The sequence below is a fragment of the Anguilla rostrata genome, chromosome 2 (assembly GCF_018555375.3).
Source record: "Anguilla rostrata isolate EN2019 chromosome 2, ASM1855537v3, whole genome shotgun sequence".
In the NCBI taxonomy this organism is placed as follows: domain Eukaryota; kingdom Metazoa; phylum Chordata; class Actinopteri; order Anguilliformes; family Anguillidae; genus Anguilla; species Anguilla rostrata.
This window is the reverse complement of record NC_057934.1, coordinates 57,025,100-57,045,818: the sequence shown is the minus strand read 5'-3', so window position 1 is coordinate 57,045,818 and position 20,719 is coordinate 57,025,100. Positions and strand designations below refer to the sequence as shown.

Genomic DNA, 20,719 nt, shown 5'->3' with positions numbered 1-20,719 from the left:
TTATAGCATGTATACCATACTCTGTCTCTGCTTATACTACAGAAACTGTTCACTCCGTTCAGCACAAAGTCGACTTTGCGTTGGCGGCAACCACACTTCACAATTTCTGCAGGAATTGTCTAGTTATTATTATTATTATTATTGTAGTAGTGGTAGTAGTAGTAGCTGTAGAAGCTGTAGGCAGTAGTAGTAGCAGTAATAATAATAATAGAGGTGGTGCTAATAGCAGTAGTAGTAGCAGTAGTAGTAGTAGCAGTAGCTGTAGCAGTAGTAGGAGCAGTAATAGTAATAGTGGTGGTAGTAGTTGCAGTAGAAGTAGTAGCAGCAGTAGCTATAGTAGCAGCAGGCAGTTGTAGTAGGCAGTAATAGTAATAGTGGTGGTGGTAGTAGCAGTAGTAGCAGCTGTAGCAGTAGCAGCAGTAGCTGTAGTAGTAGCAGTAGTAGTGTGAGTGTTTATGTTTAATTAACATATTCACACTGAAGCATGCTGCCAGTCACTGTAACCCCTGACTGGCTGTAGAGGGTGTGCCAGTGTCTCTGGGATGGGGTGGCAAACGGAGGTTGATCGAAATGTTAGGTTACAAAACCAGTTCCTTACCCATTATACTATACACTGGCTCCCTCAACAACAAACACTAGGAGGTTGATGTACATCGCAATCCAAATCCATACCCCACTCAGCCATTAATGTGATTTATTTAAAAACACAGGGAAATTCTAGAACACCTCACCGTCTGTGTCGTTGGAAAAGAGGAAAGTCTAACGGACGCTGCAGTATCAGGGCGACATTACTGGGAATGAGCAGAGCGGGTGTGAAGCAGAAGGACTTTATTATTAAGTGCTCCATTAATTAAAGCCTAATTTATGTGACTGGATGCTAGCAGGACACATCATACAGCGGTGTTTATGATGCGTATTGATCTAACTTTATTAGGTGAGGCGTAAACGAGACCCTGACAGGACATTAAACATTTTTAACGTATTAAAAACTGTGAACATGTGTACCGGGTGCGAAATCACATTAGCTTTGGTCTGTGGCTCCAGGAGGTCGAGGTGAAGTACTGAGGATGTTCTGTTAACCATTATTTCTGCTTAAGAAACTCCAGTGTCATTTCCAAAGATCACTATGCTAAGGTCTACACTGGGCTGTACAGGGATAGATTCAAGCTAAGCCAGGTCTAAATTGGGCTGTACTGGGATAGATTCAGTCTAAAACAGGTCTAAACTGGGCTGTACAGGGATAGATTCAGTCTAAAACAGGTCTAAACTGGGCTGTACAGGGATAGATTCAAGCTAAACCAGGTGTAATCTCGGTTGTACAGAGACAGATTCAGGGTAAAACAGGTCTAATCTGGGCCATATACTGACAGATTCAGACTAAAGCAGATCTAAACTGGACTGTACGGGGACAGATTAAAGCTAAACCAGGTCTAAACTGAGCTGTACAGGGATAGATTCAAGCTAAAGCAGATCTAAACTGGACTGTACAGGGACAGATTCAGACTAAAACAGATGGAATCTGGGCTACCATGGAGACATTTCCAGGCTGATAATGTCAGTGATTTTTCTCTGTGTGAAAAATAGCATCTTATTGGGGAAGTTGGTCTTTTATGAACTTCAGTATTTGGAGAGCACTAGAAAGAATGGATTCTACAGTATATTTGCGGTTCTATTTTCATGCAAATATTTCATTTGCATTCGGAGATCAGTTTAATGATGGAAGCACCTCTTAACCTTCTTGCAGCAACATTATGCAGGTTAGAAAAGCTGTTCATTTTCTGAAAGCCAAAAAAGACTATCATTTGAGCCCACAGTATGAGTCTGCATTATCTCTGTACCTAAGGATCATTTGAGCTGCTTCAATGTAATAAAGTAGTGTGGAAGCCATATAAATATATAGTGTGTTGGGTTATTACTCTGTAATGCTCATTGTCTCATTGTCAGTTAGATGAGGGCGTTGGGCTAACGATCTGAAATACAGCCAGTTAGATGTTGAGGATGTTGGGTTGATTATCTAAAATGCTCATTGTCAGTTAGATACTCAGGGTGTTGGGTTAATAATCTTAAATACTCATTATCAGTTAGATGTTTAGGGTTTTGGGTTAATGATGTGAAGGTGTTGGGTCATTCATTGGATGGACGCAAGTCAGTAGGGCACATGCAACTCTGAGCCAGATGACATCACTCCCTGACCTCTGACCTCTGAAGTGTCACTGCTCCACGGTCGTAGTCACCAGACGTAAGACACCAGCAGATGTTTCCGCCTGAAAACTGATCCCAGATCAGTCTCACCGTGGTTCCCAGGTAATTTGAGCACAGAGTCAGAGCTGGCTGAGCTGATCCAGGACCACCTGTTCGCGTGAGCAGGGGGTGGAAGTGGGTGGCGTTAAAGTGCAGACAGTGTATGCAACCTGCATTGCATATGAAACGCACAACCGAACGTGCGTAGCTGAGCTATGTGCGTGTGAGATGCTGCCCATCCCTGGTGATGCACTCATTCGTCTGCACACACAAGGGCCTGCTCATCTGCCACACTGACGCTCTTCCCTCCGTTTGACTCTGACCAGGGGAGTGCTGTTTTCTCCACAGGAGTGGATGTGTGTGGATGGATCCATCCATCCATCCGTTAGCCAACCCGCTTCTTCCCGGTCAGGGGTTGGGGCCTGTCCCAGCACGCATTGGGCGAGGGGCAGTACAGGTCACCAGTCCACTGCAGTGTATGCTTAGATCTAAATGAGAAAGCCTCTTTAATTTCTCGTGTCTCGTATGAAGTGGTTGTAATCGGTAGTGAATGTGTATTCACTTGAGCCAAGGTCAGTGTCAGTCTGACATTCGTCTGTGATCCCAGTGAGCTGATCTGGATGAAGTATATGGGTGAAATGATTAAACTATTTTGATGGGGGAAAAGTTTTAAAACACTTTCCCGGATCCCTGAAAGTGACATTACCATTCATTGGGCACACTCATTTAAAAAATAAAATAGATGTTCTGTCACTTTAAAATGATCAGTGACCTGCAGGGATTTCTTTGCCGTCAAAAGAGTGAGAGTATTTCAGATAATTACCCAAACCAGATCTTTCAGTGAGCGTCAGTCAGTTGCCAGGTATCGGATTGCCTGGCGCAGTGAATGCTGGCGGCCACACGGGGGCAGTGTTGCCTCAGCTATCGCTCAGCATTGCGACTGCTTGGCTGCGCTGTGGATTGCTGCGGAGAAACTTGGGACGCTGTGAATCCATGGCTGTGGTGCAGGCTTGCTGCACGCACATCTACAAAACTAACCCTAATGCTTTCATACCACGGATATCCGAATGACTGAGAAACGCGTGGTCATGCAGGTGTGATTGGCTATAGTCTTTATTTCCTTTCTGTTGTTATGTAATTCAGTATCTACATCTCATGAGTTCAAATTTGTTGTGAGCAGCATCTCAATCTGTTACATGTGTCCCTCAAGTCAACAGCATCCCAGCATGCTGACACTGATAACTGCCAGCACAGACTAACACTGACACTGCTAACTGCCAGCACAGACTAACACTGACACTGCTAACTGACAAGCATGGTCTTACACGGACACTGATAACTGAGTGCATGGACTACAGTGACACTGGTCACTGTCAGCACACTGATTTTGGCACTGATATCTTATTCTTCAGACACGCACTGACATCAAACAGACACACACAGACACTGAGACCCCCCCCCCCCAAAGAACAGATACTGGCTCCCAGTTTGAGTATTCAGGATTCTTAACTGTACTCTGATCATTAATCCTGTGTGTGTGTGCGCACATGTGTGTGTGTGTGTGTGTGTGTGTGCGCATGTGTGTCTGCATATGTATGTGCATGTGTGTGTGTGTGTGTGTGTGTGTGTGCATGTGTGTGTGTGTATGTGTGCATGTGTGTGTGTGTGTATGTGCATGTGTGTGTGTGTGTAAGTGTGTGTATATATGTGTGTGTCTGACTGTAGGTGACCTGCAATATTGTTCGCAGCTCTCTGGCCCCATGGTGCTCTGTCTCTCCCCTGAACAACCTTATATTGAGGGTGCCTCTTTTTCCCTGCTACATCACATACAGATACACACACACACACACACACACACACACACGCACACACCCACACACACACGCCATGCTGTTAGGGTATTCATAATCCGAAATGTCACAGAGAAGGGAGGGGGGGATCGAAGTGAGAGAAGGGGGGGTGGAAGACAGTGAGAGGAGGGAGTAGAATGGAGAGAGGGAGGGATGTGTTTGAAAGAGAGCAGGAGAGAGGGAGGGGCCAGAGAGAGGGAAACAGCCAATGCCGAACCGCTGTGTCTTGTGAAAGAGAGCGAGCGAGCGTGAGCGAGGTAGGGAGAGAGAGACAGAGAGAGAGAGAGAGGATGCTGGCCTCAGTCTCTTCCCTATAAGAGTCATTCTCTCTCAGTCTTCGGGCTGACACAGAGCGCACGGGACTTCCCTGGCGGATTACAGTCACACCTCTCCTCTCCTCTCTCTCGTTCACTCCGTCACTGACCCCCTCATCCCTCGGTCCTTCTCTTCGCCAGCGGAGGAGCTTTCCCCCCCCTCCTCCTCCATTCCCGTCCCTGTCCCGGTCGCGGGGGGTGTTTGTTCGGGGGGCCCGGCGGTCGCCCTGCGCGGTGGGGTGCAGGGGGGGCGCGTGCGGAGATGACCGTCCCGTTGCTGAAGATCGGTGCGGTGCTGAGCACCATGGCCATGGTCACGAACTGGATGTCCCAGACTCTGCCCTCTTTAGTGGGGCTCAACGGCACCACCCTATCCAGCGGGGGCACGTCCGAAAAGATCGTGAGCGTGCGTACCACTTTCCTGCTGTATTTGGGGGGGGGGTGGGGGGGGCGGGGGGGGGCGGGGGCGGGGGTGGGGAGGGGGGGTTTGGCTTTCCGAGAGTTTTCGGTTGCTGGTTTTCTCTGTGATAGTAGCGAGTGTGCATGTAAGAGAGACAGAGAGGAGAAGGAGAGTTGGGGTCTGTGCACAGATATGCTAGTTCATATTTGTGCTTTGTGTGTGTGTTGGGTGATTGGGTCTGTACGCATACGTGTTTGTGTATGTGTGTGTGTGTGTGTGTGCATATGTGAGTATGTGTATGTTTGTGTGTGCATGTGTGAGTGTGTGTGTGTATGTGTGTGCATATGTGAGTATATGTGTGTGTGTATGTGCGTGCATATGTGAGTGGGTGTGTGTGTGATTGTGTGTGTGCGCGTGCGTGTGTGTGTATGTGTGTGTGAGAGAAAGATAGAGACAAAGAGAGAGAGAATCTGCATGTGTGTGTGCATGCGTGCGTGTGTGTGAGAGAGAGAGCGAGAGAGAGAATCCATATGTGTGTGTCTGTGTGTTTGAGTGTATATTTTGTTGAATATTTTATGACATGAGTCACCATTTATTTGTTCCATGCAGAAGCAGATTAACGTGGGAGGTTCAGTTCAGGTGCGTGGGCGGGTCAGTGTGGATGTACAGGTGGAGAGGAGGGCGGGAGGGGGCGTGTAGGTGGGCTCTGGCATAGGTGGCACCTGTACTTGAGTCCTCTTTATCCCTTTCCCTGACATGTCCATCATTTACCCAGACCCTGGTGTAACTCCGCCCATTTACACAGTCATATAGTCATAAAGCTGGAGTGTCCAGTCTGCCTTATCCGAAATGGGTGCAGGTTTTTGTTTTCGCCCAGCTCTAAGACATCTGATTCTACTTACCATGCTCTTGATTGAAGACCATCGTTAGTTAAATGTTGGAATTCAGTGTAATAGTGCTGGGCTGCAACAAAAACCTGCACTCACACTGCCCCTTTTTGGATAGGATTGGGCATCCCTGTTATGCATTATATGAACAGTCATTTTCAAATCTTGACTAACTCCCATCCTCTCTGATTCATTCCCATACAATGCCAACTTTTCACAGCCCATTCGCTCCAGATACGGATTCATTTAGGCACAGTTCTGATTCATTTCACTGTCACTGAATCGTTTTTCTCCAGCATCTGTTTCATCTGAGCTTCAGAGAATCGGTTCAATCCAGCATTTCATTTATTTGAAAATGACTGATCTGATTCATTACACTTTCTGATTCATTTCAAAATCCTTTAAATCAATTTACTTCAGGCCCATGTCCGAATCAGTGCACTTGCCTACTATTGAGTAGGCTTGTTGAGTACAGTGGATGAGAAGGTTGTTAAGTAGGACTTTTTTCTAGATGTAGTGTACCTAAAATCACTTTAAAAATGAAGCGCATACTGCCCATCATGTGCTAAAAATATGCACTAAACAGTACACAGTATACTTGTGCATTTACTTTGAGGATGCAGTCGTTAGGAGGCTGATTAGGACACAGCCCAGTATTTGATTCATTTCAACTCCACAGTGTTGATTCAGGCATTTCCTCTATATTTGTCCAGTATAGCAAACACATTCAGAACCTTTGGTAGAATTTCTTTAATGCCAACTTAATACAGCTTGGCTTGTGTTTTCAGAATGATAAGTGCTTAACACTGGAGTGTTGAAAATAAGTGTTGTAAAAACACACATTCTGTTATTTGCGTGTTGATATTAAAACAGTGTCATGTAGTGGCATCCAATCATAATATGACCACAGACTCAGGTTGAAATAAAACAAATTGGGCGTACCTCATTTGCATAGTTAACCTGAAATTGCATTGTGTCTTAATGGTTTTCTTTTTACTCTAAAGACTAATGCTAATTCTTTATTTGATTAGCTAGGTGCCACTGCACAAGGGGATATAATCACACCGTTCCTGTTATCTGGAAATGAAATAATGAAATTTAGTTAAGCCCCATAGGCCATGACAGTGGGACATTAGCCAAAACAATTAGTCATTTTGGCCAAAAACAAGCACATATCTTGTGTTGTGTTGCTGACTGCTGACACAGAACAATGGACAGGTTTCTCTTGATAAAGACAATCAGGCAGCCTGTAGAAATAAAGAATAAATTAAAATGTATTTTATTTAATTATGGACTATAGTGCTGACATTTGGGTGCAACATTGATTTTACTGAAAATCTAATTTTGGCCAGAGTCGGCCACAGTTGGCCATAACCGTAACACGAACTAAAGTTATTAAAAACTCGATCACTGAGGAGTGCTCAACAACTACGGACTCCATAAACCACCAAAAATGTACCAACGGAAGCCTTTAATTAATATCCAGTGGAAAATAAAGACAGAGCATTGTTTCTTTCATGTAGCCTTTAGTTCTGAGGTTTGCTGATGTCTCTGTGTGGATTATGCCTGCCTCTGTGCTCCAGATTTCCTTCTGCTTAAATAAGGCAGCTTTCAATCATGCAGCCAATGTCAGCCATTAATAAATCAGTCAATTAGACACAATTATACTTTTTTAACTCCTCTTTAGAATATTCACAAGTTCATATATATTCTCCCATCACTATTTTTTTATATCTAATGAATAACAGAAAGGTTGTTTATGATACCAAAGACAAAACATTGTTAAAGCCTGTTGGCTCATTAATGTTCAGCTAATAGGCTTCTCTCCTATGACATCACCCCCCCAACCCCCGGGGGGCGGAGCCTGACATGTTCAATAGCTATGAAGTGCAATGTGGCCAGTGAGCTGAGCAAACATAATGGTAGTTATCAATTGTTCTTTCTTGGCAATGGCAATGTTTGAAAAAAAAACAACAGTTTAAATATAGATTCTTGGCACATGTACAAAAATGACAGAGATAGAACCTTAAGCATCTCTGATGGCTCAAAAATGATGCTTCTCTTTTCGGTGTGTGGACAAAAAGGTCACTCTTGACTTGTGAATTTGTCTCCGAGGCACATTTCTGTAAGTACTGTTATGGCAGGCGCAGACTCTGGATGCGCTATCAAATGAAAAAGGGACCCTGATTTATGATTCTGAGACCAGTACGCCCAAAATTCATCGTGCAGCTTTGAGCTAAAGCGTTCCACTGAGAGCCCATCGGAATGATGTGGCACTTAGGGAAAAGGCCTATTGATTTCCTATTGAGCGTACGCGTGGATTCACTGGCACAACGAGACCGCGCAAGCCCGCTGCGCTATACTCTCAGCCGCCACAGCGCGCTCGCGTTAGCTCTTCAGTTCCAGATGAAGAACTGAGAAAATTTGCTGTTGTATTGTCTTGCGAATTACATTGCAGCGTGCTTTTTCAAACTGAATTGCATCTTGTGAAATTCTGAGGGGAAGGTGGTGAGGCGACATCCATATAGAATAGAATATAATAGAATGGAATGGAATAGAATAGAATAGAATAGAATAGAATAGAATAGAATAGAATAGAATAGAATAGAATTGAATTGAATTGAATTGAATTGAATGTGCTTTTTTGATCACCAGTGGGGAAATTCACTATGTCATCAGGCAACAGCTAGTTAATGTTCACGCACAATACAAAATAATATGGGCGCCAGCTAAAGTTTAACATCTCTGCTGGTAAATACAAATAAAGAGCATATCCTGTAAGATGAATATATAATTAGCTCAATGAATCAGAGCTTAAAAACCATCTTACACATGGGCTGAAAAAACAGCTTTATAGTTGTTCTCTTGAAAAATATCGACCCAGGCTCATTAAAATACAGATTTGTTAGATAATCATCCAGAAACACAAGAGGGCAGAATTTAAATGGTAAAATATCTTCCAAGGGTCTCATGGTTAGCATATTGAATCAAGAGGTTTCTTTTATTTGCATGTCTTAATAATAATAAATGTATTCATTTATTTATTTTTTGTTTGTGTGGTTGGGGGCAAGGGGCGGGGGGGGTGTTCCAGCTTGCTATAGTTAATTTAGAGTGCTTATCAGAGCAGTTCAAACTTTTCCTTTTAGACCTGACAGCTACGACCAGTTCCTTTCTTTACTTCTCTTTATTCCGAATTTTCACTGCTTGAGCGCCTCTAAGGCAACAGGAAATACAGCACAGTGAAAATAATCATTTCCCTTTAATGTGCTGCTGGGAAGTCGAGCAATAAAGAGCCAAGAATTATAGGGTTCTGCACAGTAAAATGTTAAATGTTCAATAAACTCTGCCAGAGAATATTTCACCATGACAGAGTATGTGTGATTCTAATTGGGCTCACGTGTACCCTACCAGAGTTCCATTAAAACTAAACATTTTACTATGCATGCAATTTTATTTATTTATTGACAATACGCATGGGAATGCACTTTTATAATATCTTTTTTAAAACATTCATAAGCATTGGTGCTGTACACAGTGTTCTATGCCGATATGGGACTTCATATCTCAAAGCTATAACATCGAGGACTCCACCAGCCTGAGCTCCCGTGAGATTGCATCACCGAAATGTCACAGATTAAAATCGTGTGCGTGTACGGAGCCATGCTGAACATGTGCTGGGTGTTCATTGAGAATTCCTCCGCTCCCTTGTAGCGCTGGTAAATGTCAGAAACCGCGAAGAGGCGCGCTGTGCGTGTCGCCCCGGTAACGCCGTTCGCTGCCTCCGTCGTGATGCTGTGCGGCATTTAGTGCCACATCCCATAGGCGTTAGCGGTTATGTAGTTCAATGTAGTCCTTACTGTGTTACTGTGAAGTATGGTCACTGAGAGAAGCAGAGTTGTGAGTGTTCCTGTTGAAGAGGGCGGGGCCTTTGTGGGTGTACTTGTTGAAGAGGGTGGGGCCTTTGTGGGTGTACTTGTTGAAGAAGGCGGGGCCTTTGTGGGTGTACTTGTTGAAGAGGGCGGGGCCTTTGTGCGTGTACTTGTTGAAGAAGGCGGGGCCTTTGTGGGTGTACTTGTTGAAGAGGGTGGGGTTTCGTAGGTGTGCACATTTAAGTGGATGGGGCCTTTGTGGGTGTACTTGTTGAAGAGGACGGGGCCTTTGTGGGTGTACTTGTTGAAGAGGGTGGGGCTTTGGGTGTACTTGTTGAAGAGGGTGGGGTTTTGTAGGTGTGCATATTTAAGAGGGTGGGGCCTTTGTGGGTGTACTTGTTGAAGAGGACGGTGTCTTTGTGGGTGTATTTGTGGAAAAGGGCAGCGCCTTTATGGGTGTACTTGTTGAAGAGGGTGGGGCCTTTGTGGGTGTACTTGTTGAAGAGGGTGGGGTTTTGTAGGTGTGCATATTTAAGAGGGTGGGGCCTTTGTGGGTGTACTTGTTGAAGAGGACGGGGTCTTTGTGGGTGTACTTGTTGAAGAGGGTGGGGTTTTGTAGGTGTGCATATTTAAGAGGGTGGGGCCTTTGTGGGTGTACTTGTTGAAGAGGGCGGGGCCTTTGTGGGTGTACTTGTTGAAGAGGGTGGGGTTTTGTAGGTGTGCATATTTAAGAGGGTGGGGCCTTTGTGGGTGTACTTGTTGAAGAGGACGGGGTCTTTGTGGGTGTTCCGGATCAGGCTGGATGCAGTACAGAATATTCTAGAGAGAAGGTAAAATTCTGAGCTTGCGTGGATAATACCTGTTCTCATTCTACTTCTTCAGGAAGAAGAAGAATGTTAATATGTTAATATATGCGCTTCATTTTTTAACTAAAGCGTAGTGAAAAGGCCCTAAAGGGAAGTGTAAACACATGTCGAGCGCAGCTCATAAAAAGAGATTAAGGGGATTAAAGCTGTCATAAAGGAGCTAAGTACTGTGTGTAGCTGCTTGGCATGCCCTGTGTCAGAGCTGCAGTCAGCGGGGCAGTCAGAGCTGCAGTCAGCAGGGCAGTCTGTGGGGCAGTCAGAGCTGCAGTCAGCAGGGCAGTCTGTGGGGCAGTCAGAGCTGCAGTCAGCAGGGCAGTCTGTGGGGCAGTCAGAGCTGCAGTCAGCAGGGCAGTCTGTGGGGCAGTCAGAGCTGCAGTCAGCAGGGCAGTCTGTGGGGCAGTCAGAGCTGCATTCAAAAGGTCCCCAAAAAGATAAATATTCCTCATCTTGCTATCCTTGTGAGGACATTTGGTTCCCACAAAGATAGTATTACAAGTTCACAACTTACAAATTACAACACTCACACGCACACACACATTAACCTCATGAAAATGTGTGCACTACTGTTTAAAATCATTGAGGGCTTTCCCGGTCGATATCCAGTTAAGCCCTTGAAAGCTGCCACACAAACTCTCTATATCTGCTCTGCATGTCAGTGATTCTGTGTGACACATCAGAGACTCTCTATCTCTCTCTCTCTCTCTCTCACATATAACACGTGGACATGTTTTTCATGCCATAGGTGGACGACCGGTGAAATTCAACTAATGTTTAAAGAACTAACTTTTTCCTTCAAAAACAGTTCAGCAGTGAGTTCAGCAGTCACAAAAATTATCGTACCAAACTTGCCAAACAGGCTTGTGATGAAAAAGAGTAACACTTGCAGAGAACAATGGAGCAAATTAGTGTGACTCGTGTGCCATGCAGTGTTAGCTCCAAAGATCATGGTTTTTTTTAATGGATGCTACGTGAAAAGGGGTATAAAATAAACTGTCCATGGCCAGTGCTGTGCAGCTTTAGCACAAGTAACCTCCTAGTCTTTCCGTGCTGGACTGTTCCCACATTAGCAGGTGGCCATTGTTCCAGTGTCAGATTATTAAAGATCAGCTTTCAAGTCGGCTAACGATCTTTGGTTACCAGAACGTTCCCAACGATTAAGAGATAAACGTCCCCACAAGTATGCATCTTCGTTTCTGGATGTATCTTGAATATCACAGCAGTGGTGTTGGTCTTAACCCTGCACGCATTGGGCGAGAGGCAGGTATACACCATGCCCATCGCAGTAGCCGCATTTTACTGTTACTCGGTTACTTTCACACCCCTGTACTCAAACCGCAGCCCCCGAGGTCTGAGAACTGCTGGTTTTCCACCCGGCCTTCACCTGGGAGTCTGGTGTGAAGACAGTCTGGCCAATCAGCAGCACTAATTGTTCAGTTAATTACCTGAGTGGGGAAAAAATCAGCACCAGATTTGGATTTCCGGTCCAGATTTGAGTATCCGTGGCCCAGAGTATCCCTGGTTGGTCGGCCTGTCGTTTGCACACACTGGGGATCTTTGAACACACACACACACACACACACACACACAGGGGATCTTTGCACACACACACACACACTGGGGATCACACACACACACACACGCACACACACACACTGGGAACTTTTGAATACACACACACACTGTGGACCTTTGAATAAGACGCGGAAACACCTTTCCTTCCCTCCGTGCTGGCACTGTGCCCACCATCTGCAGTGAGACCAGGGGATTACTCTCATGGATGGCGGATTCTTAAAGCCCCGCACAATAACAGCTGCTTGGCGGCCGGATTCCCCAAGGACCAAAACTCGCCTTGATATCTCGTACAACACAGCAGGATTTAGCAAAAAAAATAAAAAATAAAAATGCAAGCTGGTTGTAGGTTTAAAACAGCACTTCCTATTGTTTAGGAGGGTTTAGGACACTGTCATGTTTTAACATGGTTTTGCATGAAGAAGAAGGCATCAGGAGTTCGACACTGCCTTGTATGGAGATGATATTATCACCACCTTGAATGATATTTCAAAGAACTGGGTTTTCCACATTGGAGAGAATGCCATTTGGGAAGGGTGTTAGGTCTCATGTGGATAATGTTTTAGCTTTTAGATGCTGTGATATGGAGAAGGTGTTGGGTTGTAGATGCTGTGATATGGAGGGGGTGCTGGGTTTCAGATGCTGTGATATGGAGAGGGTGTTGGGTTTTAGATGTTGTGATATGGAGAAGGTGTTGGGTTTTAGATGTTGTGATATGGAGAGGGTGTTGGGTTTTAGATGCTGTGATATGGAGAAGGTGTTGGGTTTTAGATGTTGTGATATGGAGAAGGTGTTGGGTTTTAGATGTTGTGATATGGAGAGGGTGTTGAGTTTTATATGCTGTGATATGGAGAGGGTGTTGGGTTTTAGATGATGTGATATGAAGAGGTGTTGAGTTTTATATGCTGTGATATGGAGAGGGTGTTGGGTTTTAGATGATGTGATATGAAGAGGGTGTTGAGTTTTATATGCTGTGATATGGAGAGGGTGTTGGGTTTTAGATGATGTGATATGAAGAGGGTGTTGGGTTTTAGATGATGTGATATGGAGAGGGTGTTGGGTTTTAGATGCTGTAATATGGAGACGGTGTTGAGTTTTATATGCTGTGATATGGAGAGGGTGTTGGGTTTTAGATGATGTGATATGAAGAGGGTGTTGAGTTTTATATGCTGTGATATGAAGAGGGTGTTTGGGTTTTGGTTGCTGTCTCACGTGGACAATGTTTTTAGCTTTTCAACACTGTGTCACAGAGAGGAGATATTAAGTTTTAGAGATGACTGCAGAGATTGCAGCCCTCTCACTGAGGTCTCCACCTCTCCTTGGAGACTTGTTTGCAATGAGTGCTCTCACATTTCACATATCTACTAAAGCACTTATAACAATATTCATTTCCATAAAACCTATTGCCTGTGACATTTTGTCTCTGACCCTGGGGTAGTGTGACAAGCAGATTGTGTTAACCGCTCAGAACTCATTTCATTTCCATGGTAACAGCCACTGCCCCTCAGCATGCATGTGCATCCTCTCTCTTTCTTGCTCTCTTTCAGTCTCTTCCTCTGTTTCCCTCTCTTACACTCCCTCTCTTTTACTCCTTCTCTCTTTGTGTGCGTGTGTCTCTCTCTCACTCTTTCTCTCTCTATGTGTGTGTGTGTGTGTGTTTTTGTGTGTGTAGCGTGTGTGTGGGTCTTTCATGGTTTAATGGAGAAAGGTTTGTTCAAATCTACTGCAAAAACATATTGATATTAAGGTGCATCTGTTTCTCTCTACCAAACGATCAATTCTTTGCGGGTCGATCAAGTAAATCTTTTCTTTCAGAACCATTTAGGGTTTTCTTATAAAAAAACAAAAAACAGATTTTGTTGAGGGGCGATTGAGCAGTTGAAAGGCATTAGCTAGCCGAAATACATCCTGGGGCTAGTTCCCCGCACACAGGTGCTGCGCTAAGTCTTGGCTTGCAGGATCACAGGCCTACTGTGGATTGGATAGCGGGATGGCGGGTTTTGACGGACGGAGCGATAAAAGGATGGAGGGTGTCACACCTGTTTGCTCGAGCCGCCAGATACCTCTAAAGCAGGCCTGACCTGTGAAGAATGAATTAAGCTCCTCTCATCCCTCTGATCTGGCATCAGAACAATGGTCAGATATCGTCCACCCCACAATCCCCTCTCATCTTCTCATTGATCTGAGAGGTGGGGGTATGGGGGGTGGGGGGTATTAAGGCTTAGGGAGAGACAGAGAGCGAGAGGGGGGAGAGGGAGACAGAGGGGGAGTGAGAGAGAGAGAGAGAGAAGGAAAGAGGCAGAGAGAGAGGGGGAGCTAGAGACAGGGGTGAGAGACGGAGAGAGAGGGGGAGCGAGAGGGAGAAGGAGAGCAGGGCAGAGACAGAGAGAGAGGGGAGCAGGTGACAGATGGGACAGAGGGAGAGAGAGGGGAGATGTGAGAGACAGATAGGGAGATGGGAAGAGAGAGAAAGAGAGAGAGAGAAGGAGAGGGCAGGGAGGGAGAGAGTAGAGAGAGAATGGGGGGGGAGGGTCTAATCCAGCGTGATTATGCTACTGGTTGCCGGTGTGTGAAGTGTTGAACACCAAAGCTCAGTTCTCCCAGAAAATGAGACCCGTTCCTCCTCCTCTCCCCCCCCCCCCCATAGGTTATAGAGCCTTCCGGAAAGAGACGGGGGTGGGGGGGGGGGGCAGTAGGGAGGGCATGCTGAGGGAATCGATGATTTAATAAAGGCAGGTGCGGAGGTGTGCACTCCACGGTCTGTGGGCGGCTGGTTTGCCGCTTGCGTATGGATTTTGTGTTTGCGGCCGCTATCTGTGAGTTTCGGGAGCGTGGCGGGAGAATCCATACGTCTGATCAGCACTGGAGAGGAAGAATACAAATGGACCCCAGTCATACCCTACAGTTCATTTTTTGCTTTACTAAATGTGTGGAACATTCTCCTATATGCTGCTGCACAGTATCAGTATTGTTCATGGAGTCAGCAGCTAGACTGCTGTTCTTCTGCCATGTCTAAAGAAAGAAAACATCAACTAGTGAACGACCCGTGTTTCCACGGAAAGGCAGAACGTGAGGGAGCACATTTAGAAATGTGCTGTAAATATTAAGGAGTGTGGGTACATGGTGAATTGTTAGAGAATATTTGGGAGTGTGTGGGAATATTTCAGTGAAATAAATGTGGGAATATTTGTGAATGTGCAGGACTATTGGGTGTGTGTGGGAATATTTGGGAATGTGCTGGCGTATTTGGGAGTGTATGGGAATCTTTGGGAGGAAGTGGGAACATTTGTGAGTGTGTGGGATATTTGGGAGTTTGAGGGAGTATTTTGGATTGTGTTGGAAGAGGGAATATTTGGGGAACATGGGGAATATTTGGTGAAAATGTGGGAATATTTTGGAGTATGTGGAAATAATTGGGATTGTATGGGAACTGAGAATATTGGCTGAAATTTGGAAATATTTGGGTAAAATGTGGAAATATTTGGGTGAATTATGGGAATATTTGGAGGAAATGTGGGAATACTTTGTGGACATGGGGGAATATATTTTTGGGAAATGTGGGAATGTTTCTGAGTGGGTGGGGCTATTTGGGCATGTGCAAATATTTGGGGAGGTGTGGAAATATTTGCGGGACATGGGGAATATTTGGTGAAGCTGTGGGAATATTTTGGAGTATGTAGGAATAATTGGGAGTGTGTGGGAACTGTGAATATTTGAGTACAATGTGAGAAATATTTAGTGTGTGGGACTATTGGGGGCATGTTAGCCTAAAACAGTAACGCACCATATTACAGATAGTGATGTAATATTTTGGAGCATAGGAGAGTGTTGTGTTCTGTTGCCACTGTCAGTTTTGGAGTCTGAGAGAGAGAAAGCAGGAGGCAGCGACCTCAGACAGGATTATAAAACACGTTCATTATTCACAAGGCCTCAGGAGACACCATGTGTCTCCTAAAATATTTACATCAATCGTGGGTGAGGGAGGAAGAGGGAGGGAAAAGGGGAGAGCTGGAGAGAGACAGCCCTATAAATTATCATAGATTTTATAGTTTTTTTATTGGTATTGTATTGTTACTATTATTGTTTTTGTCTTAGCTTTGTTATTATTGTTTATATGTAATTCATATTGTTATATTGTTATATGTAATTCATATTGTTCCTGAGCTTCACTATTTGCTATTACTGTTCTTTTAATTGTCATTACAATACAATTATGGGAAATATAAATGACATTTTTGTCAGTATGTTAAGTAAAATATGCAAATGAGGTATTAAAATGGTAAAAAGTCGTGCTCAGCAGGAGATGGAGAAGGATTATGAAGTCAGGATGGAGGGAGAGAGAGAGAGAGAGCGAGAGAGAATCGAGCAAAAACGAGGGGATCATGGGAAGGGGGGCACTTCCTGCGGCCATGGCGCATTCGAGTCGCGCTGTCAGTGCGGATCAGCTGGTGAGGGAGGCGAGCGGGAAAACACCGCTCTGGAGGGGAGAGCCCGCCCACAACGCCCTAATGTCCTGTCCCGCGGAGCACAGAGCCAAAGAGAAACGACGTGACTAAGCACAGAGAGAGAGAGAGAGAGAGAGAGAGAGAGAGAGAGAGAGAGAGAGAGAGAGAGGAGAGAGAGGGAGGAGAGAGGGAGGGAGGAGGGAGGAGGAGAGGAGAGAGGGAGAGGGAGGGAGAGAGAGAGGGAGGGAGGGAGGGGGAGAGAGAGGGAGGGAGGGAGGGGGAGAGAGAGGGAGAGAGGGAGAGGGAGAGGGAGAAAGAGAGGTGGCAAGCTCTGGGGGAGAGATTACTTGTGTATGGATATATGCATGCCTACATGTTACCAAGATACATACATTCATTTTATATCATTGTAACATTGTTGTGTTTGTCAACATTGATACTGTGCTTTTCCACCAAAGCTTCAGAACGAGAGAGAGAGAATAAATGAGGGAAGGAGGGGGTAGGGAGGAGAGAGAAAAAGAACAGAGATAGAAAACGGGAGGGAGAGAGCCTGAAGTGAGTTAGAAAGGAATAATGGAAATGTCCCTGCTGACTGAGCCAAACAAGGTCTTGAGTAAAGAGGCTTTTGTGAGGCCCCAGTGCACTAAGACCATGCTTTCTCATACAAATGGGAGCATAAATCTCATACCTTAAAATACAGTTAGAGTTATTGTGACCTGTACATGCAGTTAGAGTTACTGTTACTGTGACCTGTACATGCAGTTAGAGTTACTGTGACCTGAACATGCAGTTAGAGTTACTGTGACCTGAACATGCAGTTAGATTTACTGTGACCTGAACATGCAGTTAGAGTTACTGTGACCTGAACATGCAGTTATAGTTACTGTGACTGTGACCTGTACATGCCGTTAGAGTTAGTGTGACTGTGACCTGTACATGCCGTTAGAGTTACTGTGACTGTGACCTGAACATGCAGTTAGAGTTACTGTGACTGTGACCTGTACATGCCGTTAGAGTTAGTGTGACTGTGACCTGTACATGCCGTTAGAGTTACTGTGACTGTGACCTGAACATGCAGTTAGAGTTACTGTAACCTGAACATGCAGTTAGAGTTACTGTGACCTGTACATGCAGTTAGAGTTACTGTGACTGTGACCTGAACATGCAGTTAGAGTTACTGTAACCTGAACATGCAGTTAGAGTTACTGTGACCTGAACATGCAGTTATAGTTACTGTGACTGTGACCTGTACATGCAGTTATAGTTAGTGTGACTGTGACCTGAAAATGCAGTTAGAGTTACTGTGACTGTGACCTGAAAATGCAGTTAGAGTTACTGTGACCTGGACATGCAGTTAGAGTTACTGTAACTGTGACCTGGACATGCAGTTAGAGTTACTGTGACTGTGACCTGGACATGCAGTTAGAGTTAGTGTGACTGTGACCTGAAAATGCAGTTAGAGTTACTGTGACCTGGACATGCAGTTAGAGTTACTGTGACTGTGACCTGTACATTCTGTTATAGTGACTGTGACCTGTACATTCTGTTATAATGACTGCCCTGTACATTCTGTTATAATGACTGTGACTGTGACCTGAACATGCAGTTATAGTTACTGTGACTGTGACCTGAACATGCAGTTATAGTTACTGTGACTGTGACCTGAACATGCAGTTATAGTTACTGTGACTGTGACCTGAACATGCAGTTAGAGTTAGTGTGACTGTGACCTGAACATGCAGTTAGAGTTAGTGTGACTGTGACCTGAAAATGCAGTTAGAGTTAGTGTGACTGTGACCTGTACATGCAGTTAGAGATACTGCAACTGTGACCTGTACTGTACATAAAACTTTATCCTATATTGTTACAGTAGAATAACTGAAATGAAGCTTGAAGATACTGAAAAAAATAAGGAACAGACATTAAACACACACTAAAGATTTCTGTCTAATTATTAACTAGTGAGGGAACCACAGATGCCTGTGTTAATCGCCATGTGTATAATCATTGAGCATTGAAAGCATCATATTGTTTCGCCACAGTTCTCTGTGGAGTCCAGTGATGTCCATGGCGCACTTGTGAATGCCGGTTTTCCTTGCAACACTAACTGAATCTCCAGATTTGCAAGGAGCTGTTAATTGTTATTAAATAGACTCGTTCAACCCTCTTCTGGGAGATGATTTATCCTCTCGAGGCCCTGTTCTGTCGGAAATAGCTGAGCATACCGTGAAGAATAGATGCCCCACATTCAGATCCCAGGACTGTTAATTAGTTCTCAGGCTGCTAATTCTGTAATTTCCTATAATGTTCTACATGGAGAGAAAAAAATAAAACCTTCTGTTACAGACTGAAGAGGGGAAGTCATTATGGTCTTAAATGCTTAAGGTGTGGAACCCTGGCCAATGAAGTGAATTCTGTTGAGAATAAATGTAACAGAGCTGAACAACAGAGAGACCTTTTTTAGATTTAATAGCATGCAAGTGATACTGTACCACAGAAAAAAACTAGTGTGGACTGGCATTAAATAGAAGACCAGGCAGTATGCAGCCAAAAATAAGTTTTGTTTTGTGCTCATATTAAGCCCGTATGCCGAAATAAGGAGTGCATTTTGACCAGAAGGCTAATGTAACTTTTGCCTGCTCCATGCCAGGCTAGTTCATATTGATATGATCAGCGACGTTCCCCTAACGTTTCTTACGGTGGTGCCTCGTGAGTGACAAGAAATTTGAGGAAACTGCGACTCACGACATGGCATTCAGAGGCTGCTGTCATTTCAACGAGCTCAAGGGTTCAAGAGGATGTCTGTTGAGCCAAAATCCCTAAGGGTGCCTTGTTGCTTGTTTTACACACTACGGGCCTGATTTACAAAGACTTTTAGCACAAGGGAAACCAATAACAGAGCCAATGATTGGTCATGGTATTTGTCTTGCACCGATCATTGGCTGTTTTATTAGTTTTGTTAGCATATGCTAAAAGGTTCTGCTTGTTCTAAAAGCTCTTAGTAAATCAGGTCCCCGTAAAGCACATAAATATCAGAAAGCAGACAGTCATAGTTAGCCCCACCCTAATGGCCTTATTGGCAGTTGAGTGACAGGGTGAGTCTGGAGGGCGGGTGATTGGCTGAGTGTCTATTGGAAGCTAATGGAGCAGGGAACGTATTGGACATGAGGGTGACGGTGTGGAACAGGAGGTGGGACGCGGTCGGCCTCCACACCGCTCAGTGCAGCTGGATCTGATCGCAGGGACACTGCAGCGACAGAGTTGTGTCAGTGTGTGCTGTGTGCAGCTAGTGCTGTGCCAGTGTGCACTGTGTCAGTGCTGCATCAGTGTGCACTGTGTCAGTGCTTTGTCAGTGTGAACGGCGTAAGTGCTGTGTCAGTGTGTGCTGTGTCAGTGCCATGTCAGTGTGTGCTGTGTCAGTTCTGTGTCAGTGTGTGCTTTGACAGTGCTGTAAGAGGTTGGGTCAGTGTGCACTGTGTCAGTGCTTTGTCAGTGTGCACTGTGTCAGTGCTGTGTCTGTGTGTTCTGTGTCAGTGCTGTATGAGGTTGGGTCAGTGCGTGCTGTGTCAGTGCTTTGTCAGTGTGCACTGTGTCAGTGCTGTGTCTGTGTGCTCTGTGTCAGTGTCGTGTCAGTGTGTGTTTTGTCAGTACTGTAAGATGCTGTGTCAGTGTGTGCATTGTCAGTGCTGTAAGAGGTTGTGTTTTGTTTGTGTGTGCTTTGTCAGTGCTGTAAGAGGTTGTGTCAGTGTGTGCTTTGTCATTGCTGTATGAGGTTGTGTCAGTGTGTGCTTTGTCAGTGCTGTAAGAGGTTGTGTCAGTATGTGCTTTGTCAGTACTGTAAGAGGTTGTGTCAGTGTGTGCTTTGTCAGTGCTGTTAGAGGTTGTGTCAGTGTGTGGTTTGTCAGTACTGTAAGAGGTTTTGTCAGTATGTGCATTGTCAGTGCTGTAAGAGTTTGTGTCAGTGAGTGCTTTGTCAGTGTGCACTGTATAAGTGCTGTGTTTGTATGCTCTGTGTCAGTGCCGTGTCAGTGTGTGGTGTGTCAGTGTGTGCTTTGTCAGTACTATAAGATGCTGTGTCAGTGTTGTATCCATGCCATCAGTACAATATCAGTGTGTATCAGAATATAGTGTCAGTGCCATGGTAGTGCATGCTGTTTCAGTGAATGCTGTCAGTACTGTTGTGTGTGCTTACAGTATTATTGCATTGTGACTTTTAGGGAGGTATGTTTATAACCACTTTAGAAGTGTAAGTGTCTTAAGGATATTTATACCACTATC

The 20,719-nt window shown here is 44.8% G+C and overlaps 1 protein-coding gene across 2 annotated transcripts in view; it reads left to right on the top strand.

The window, feature by feature from the left end:
* LOC135248552 (noelin-2-like) overlaps nucleotides 1–20,719 on the top strand; it is a 93,893-nt gene that overhangs the window by 29,069 nt on the left and 44,105 nt on the right. Inside the window, exon 1 of one of the 2 annotated variants that reach the window (XM_064323330.1) lies at nucleotides 4,377–4,811. The exons of the other annotated variant lie outside the window; for it this stretch is intronic. Within the exon in view, the coding sequence (XP_064179400.1) occupies nucleotides 4,668–4,811 (144 nt within the window). The 5' untranslated portion in view covers nucleotides 4,377–4,667. Of the gene's footprint in view, nucleotides 1–4,376; nucleotides 4,812–20,719 lie in introns of those variants that run through there. 2 annotated transcript variants of the gene reach the window in all.